Raw genomic sequence first — 6,089 nt, 5'->3', positions numbered from 1 at the left:
ACTGAGTGCCAAGATTTATTGATTGGATCAATGGAATGTCACATACAACGGGGAAATCCAGTTCAGCGTTGGGTCCTCCTCGTTCTCATTGGAAGGTTTGAATTCCTTGAGGCTTCAGAGAGGGTGTCCCTCTTGGTGCGCAAGCTTTGTGACAGTCCGTGTGGAGCATGGCATCCCTCCTGGGCACAACGCAGTTGCTGTCGACAGTCAACTTGCCTTGTTCTCCCTGCCAGACACTATCATGAGCATTGCTTGTTCCTTCTTCTTTCTCTCCCCCATGGCTCTGCCTCCCAGGAAAGGAGGCTTGAAAGGGGCTCGGGGGAAGGCCTTCCTTCCTGCCCCTAAACCTGTGGCACTGGGGAGCCTGACAGTATGTCAAGCAGGGCCTTGAATTCTTCCTCGCTGAGGGGGGCTTCCAGGGTTGCTGCAAGTTCCTCTTCCTCTGTGTCCACATTCAGAAAAGGGCCTGCCTTGTCCAGAATGTCCACGTCTGACAAGAGTTCATCCAGGAGGCTTGAGGAGCCTGTAAGGGCTGAGCGCTGGGGCTGTTGCTCCAGCTGGGGAGATGTCTCTTCACCTGAGCTTGCCTGCTGCTGCCAGAAGTGTGTCTCTGGTGGTGCAGGTGGCCAGATGGCCCCCTGGGCAGGCTGCCCACTGGCGATGAGAGCATGTGACCGTTCGCCCCACGGAACTGTGGCCAGAAGAGGCTGTGGATTCTGGCATCTCTGAAGGGCTGCCAGGCTGGGCTGGAGCATGATGAACATCAACGGCTGGCCCACACAGCACCCATAGGAAGCCTCTGGCCCAAGAAAGGAGGGGGAGAAAACAGCAGTGGCCACAGCAAAGGATTGCATGCTCTCAGGTGCATGAGAGGGAGGATAACGATGAGAGCTTCTATGGACAGTGGGCAGGGTGCTTTGGTCCGACAGGGCAGTCACAGCTGATGTGGCATCAGGGCCTTTGGCTAAGGCATTCGCAGGCCCACTAGCGCTCTGCTTTGGGTGCCGAGCTCTTCGGTTCTGGAACCATATCTAGGGAACCATATGGGGCGACAAGAGCATTAGCAGCGTGACAATCCAGATCGACTTGCCGCCGCCTCATTCCCGGCCCACCCCAGCCCGCCCCAACCTGCCCTGCCCTGACCTGACATGCCCTCCAATCTGTCAGACCCATGGCAAGTACTGTTGGGCCTCACCTAAGGGCCATTTTTCCTATAGAGCTTTCACCTTGGCTCTTGAAAATGCGGGAGGACGTCAGGGCAACACAGGACTCACACCACTCTCCACACCCCTCCCCACCCCTGTCTTTGAGGAGAGCTGGCATTGACCAGCTACAAACTCAGGCCCCTCCCTGGCTGCCCAGGACTTCCATTGCCCTGTCCTCTTCTGGAAATGGATGCCTTCAGATCAGCCCCCGTAGCGTATTTGTAAGACGAAGGGAACTTCCTCCCAATCCCCCGTCTCCAAGCCTACATATATCCAGCAACAACCCGTCGCAAGGGTTAACACTCCTTTCTCGTGGGAGAAGCCAAGTTCCACCCACTGGTGGAGAACTTACCTGGATTCGAGGTTCGGGAATTCCTGTCTGGTGAGCCAATTCTTCCCTGGCAGCAATAGATGGAAATCGATCCCTCTCAAAGGCTTGCATAAGGACCCTTGTTTGAGAAGGAGAGATGAAAGTCCTCTTTCGCCTGGCCTCTCTTCCCGTGCTTCCTAAAGAAGAACACACAGAGAAGAGAGGACATTCAGGCCAATTTCAGCACATTCACAGCAGATCCAGTGTGTGGTATGTAGGAAGCGGTATGTCATAGATCAAGATCGATACATCGATACACCTAACTCAGTGCTATGTGAAAACGCCCCATGTGACGGAAGAAGGCATTTCTGCACGTCCGGGCAGGTTCTGGACCCAAAGATTCCAAGCCTTCCTGGGCATGCATCTCCCCACCCTCCAAGAGGGGCATGATGCTCCTGGGTGGAACAGGAATGGGGCAAGATCCCAAGATATCATTGTTTCCTCTCTGAAGCGTTCTTGGCCTCCCATGGTCATCCACGTTCATAGATGATTCTGTCTCAAGGAGATGCTCTTGGGAAATGCCTATGGAATGCCGGGTACTTACCTCGAGTCAAAGCCTCAGGTGGTGGGGGCCGCAGCGGCTTTGACTGCCCTCCTTTGAAGGCATTCTCCGACAGCAATCGGCTCTGCTTTAGGCGTCTTCTTCGTTGGTTTTGAAACCAAACCTGGGTACAAAGAAAGAAAGCCTTGTCTTTCAATGCTTATGCACGTAATTCCAAGATCTATTGCAGGGATGCACCACAGAACAAACGCACAAACGCACCAGCCGGCCGGCCGGCCAGCCAGTCGGCCAGCAACAAGCCGACTGATGGAGACCCAGTATGGCCCGTCTGCCCCCAGTGGAAATATTTACGATTCAAAGGGACTGAAGTCTCACTAGCATGTAGAATGTAGACTCCGGCTTTTACCTCTGAAGAAGTGCACCAGATTCCAGAATACACAATCTGTGTCCGTGAAAATAATCCTTCCTCTTCGAGTCACCTTACTGGTGTCCAGAGTAATGACTTGTGACACAGGAGGAGACAATGCTTGCTTTCCCACAGTCAGAATGGGATGGATAGCTAACTCTCTCTGTCTCTCTCCCCCGCCCCAGCCGTTCTCATCAAAACTACCATTTTCTCTGTGGGTCTTTTGGTCTCTGTCTACGATTCTCCACATCTACCTGTTGACGTCTGTCTCTGTTGAGACCCCCCCGGCTGCCCAAGTGACTGCCTGCCTGCCTTCCCCTCGCTCTGTCTCTGTCCCAGGCTCTCAGGCTCAATCTCCTTTCCCTCATTTGGTATCTTTGCCTCCCGTTTCCCGTAGTCCATGCCCGATTCATGTCTCCCTGCCTCTCTTGTGTCCCCACAGGCAGTACTGTCTCATAACATGCAATCGTATCCATTAGGAAGTGCCCCCATGAAAACCACTCTTCTCATGCTGCCTGGGAACTACTCATTGACAGTTACTACTCAGGGACTACATGCCTCCATCACTTTTAGGTCAGGAGGCTCTTATGTACCCGCTCCCCTTCTTCAGAATATGTGTCCTTGTCTTCAACAGTGAAACACTGTGCATGCTACCTCATTCCCCGAGGCCGAACAGCAGTGTGGACCTGTGCTTGTGTGCGTGTGTGTGTGCATGTCTTTAGACATTTCTGATGGTGGTGTGTGGAAAATTGGACACCCTGAGAAAAAGTGTTCGTAGGGAAAGTCAATCAGTCTTTGGCGACGCTCTGTAAGGTCGCAGGCACGGTGTTCCTAACTTTGGTGACTCCTCTCCAACGTGCCCAGAGAGGGAAGTCTTCAGCACAGCTAGTTCCTCGGAGGCCAGCCATCAAGGTAACATCTCCTTGACACCACCAGGCCTTCCTGCTTCCTTGGCCCCTCACCCTTTATACTTGACCACACATTTGAATGGACCTCTCGCCACACAGCTCAGTCTGGCCACGTTTTCCAAAGGGAGCCACCTTCTTGCCAAGATTCGAGTTCCTGCTGTCTGGAGCACCCCGAAGAGGAAAGCCCTAGAGTAAGGAGTGCAACTGGAGTGGGGCAACTTGCATCTGGACATGGACCCCGAGAGGGAAAATGGATCGAGAGACTCGGTTGTACCTGAATTCTGCTTTCTGGAATGTCCAGTTCTCGTGCCAGCCATTCTCTGGTCGTTATCCCGGGATAGGGGTTCTGTTGAAAGAGTGCTTGCAGGGTGTCCTTCTGACTCAGACTCAGAACAAGCCTCCTCCTTCGCGATGGTCTTGAGAGTCGGCCTGTGGGAGAGAAGAGGGGGAATGTGTCAGGGGAGAATCCATGGAGGTGCAAATCAATGGTGCCGGCCCAGTGCTGGTCCCTGTGCCATGAGAAAAAGCTCTAAGCCAGGGGAAGACTCTGCATTTGGATAAACCGTGGGTACACCCCAAAAGCCACACTGAGTGGGACCCTGGGGGCTCAAGCTAAGCTGAGGGTCAAGGCTATGGGGATCACCTCACCATTCGCCAATGATCCACAGGACGCAATGCAAAGAGAAGGGGAAAGCCCTAGGAAAACAGGCTACCGTGACCAAAACGGGTGGAAGGATTTTCCACCTGTGGAGGCCTTGGAAAATCTTGATGGCTTCTACCAGATTTACCTCTAACTCTATGCTAACCATAGGAACCTGGCTTCTGAACTATCATTCGCACAGCATATCTGCACTTTCACTATTGGAAAGGAAAGTAGACGAAAGCCCAATGAAGCCAGACAAACACACAAGCCAACCCCCAACACAGAACACACTAGAGGATTGTTTAGAAAACCTATTTTTTTGAGCCATGACCAACGTGCTGCCCTGTGTGATGGCGCCAACCCACCCACACACCCACAACAGCCCAGTACTCCTCAGAAGATGAGTTTCCCTTTTAGTCACCGAGGTCATGGTGACTCTCCCCGTGTGCGTGCTATTCTGTCAGTTGGGCAGTCTGAAGGGCTACCCCCCACCCCTTTCCTATTTGAGGTTGCCTATTTCTTGTAGCAAGGGAATGGATGGATGTTTGTTTCCTGCATTCTAAGGTGGGAGCCAGGTGTGATGGCCAGGGAGGGTGTGGTTTCAGGCACGTCCTGCACACCCTTGAGATCTTGAGTTTCCTGAAATCTCTCCAACTCTAGGTCAATGCCAACCCTTCTGCAAGGGCTACCTGCCCTAGCAGCTGGCAGCTGGTGACGTAGGGTCGTCTCCAGGTCTCCCTCTGGAAGGATTCAAGACAAGGCAAGGGTTTCGGATCCCCAACGGGGACTCCCTTTAAAAGCGCCCTTCCTTCCTGCCAGCTCCAAGGAACATATTTGGAAAGCACTCAAGGAACGGCCTTGTCACACTGCAGATTTTGGCTTTCCAGAGACTCCTGCAGTGCCTACCTTGGAGTCTAATGAAAGACAGTTCGAGTGCTCCTGGAATCTCTGTTTCCCAGGTTCTAGCTTTCAGTTGTGCTCAAAGAAAATCTCTCTTTGTCTCGTAATCTTAACACATACTGGATGTGGATTATTTCCATGGACACCGTGGAAGTTAACCAGTTCAAATGGAACACACAACATAACAGAGCAAATCCGCAACAACAGCAAGAATAGAACATGTGAAACAAATTCAAAATCCCAAACACTGTCAACTGGAAAAGAGTGTCAGTTTAGTTGGGAACGTTATCAAATACTCGTGTTCCGTTCACTGCAAACACAGGCTGGGATTTTTAGTAGAGAAGCCATTGTCAGGCAACAGGGCTACCAACTTCCATGTGGATTTCTAGAAGGAAAACAAATGAAGCAGCAAACCAGAAATATCTACGTGAAATGCCCAAACCAAGGTGCATCCTTTTGCCCAAGTGATTCCAGAAACATGTGCCAGCATACCAGTGCATGCCATTTGGTGGTCATTGGGAAACTTCAATCTTCGTGGTGATCAACCCTTGGGTCGGGGAGGTGCATGAGTGTATTTGGATGATCCAAGCGCAGAGCCCAGATGCTGAGGGCAACGTACCTCTGGAGGTGCTGTATGTGCCGGATGAGCTGGACGAATCCATGGTGGGAGACCCACAGGGATGGCACGGAAACTGCTGGCCAACTGTTCAGTTCTCAGAAGCTCAGGGTTTATAATGGATGAGGATGCCACGCCCCTATTTATGTAAATAGCCACAGATGGTGCAGAACCCTTCCTTGCCAATTGAGAACCTGGAAGGAATCCTGAGAGGCAAGTGGGCGTTGGAATGGAAGGCCTGCTCAGAGGCTCCCAGGTCCCTTTGAAGCTGCCGCCCTCGTCATCCTTTGCCAGAATGCTTGGGGTCAAGTGCTCTCTCCTTTTCACACCTTTCAACATTCCACACATACTTTCTGTCTCCGTGGAATTCCCCACCTCTGAGTCATTCACGCTTAAGTGTGTCACTGTACTTTCCCAAATGGAGAGAGAACCTAGAGCCTAGTTTGCATCGAGTACGTTTGCCACTTCCCTCATCACCACCAGGACATCATTGCCTCACACTCCTAAAGCATTTCCTTGGCTGGGGTTTGAGTTCCCGA

The 6,089-nt window shown here is 52.2% G+C and overlaps 1 protein-coding gene across 1 annotated transcript; it reads right to left on the bottom strand.

Annotated features, from left to right (window-relative positions):
- Window positions 1-341: 341 nt before the first annotated feature.
- Window positions 342-5,596, bottom strand: LOC307187062 (double homeobox protein 4-like protein 4; the record flags this gene model as incomplete). The annotated part of the gene is made up of 5 exons (XM_079922811.1): window positions 342-1,031; window positions 1,558-1,712; window positions 2,120-2,240; window positions 3,666-3,820; window positions 5,554-5,596. 5 exons carry the CDS (start codon window positions 5,594-5,596, stop codon window positions 342-344), a joined length of 1,164 nt encoding a protein of 387 aa, XP_079778937.1.
- Window positions 5,597-6,089: the final 493 nt, after the last annotated feature.

The sequence above is a fragment of the Stenella coeruleoalba genome, assembly GCF_951394435.1.
Source record: "Stenella coeruleoalba genome assembly, chromosome: 5".
In the NCBI taxonomy this organism is placed as follows: domain Eukaryota; kingdom Metazoa; phylum Chordata; class Mammalia; order Artiodactyla; family Delphinidae; genus Stenella; species Stenella coeruleoalba.
This window is presented reverse-complemented; position numbering and strand designations above follow the sequence as displayed.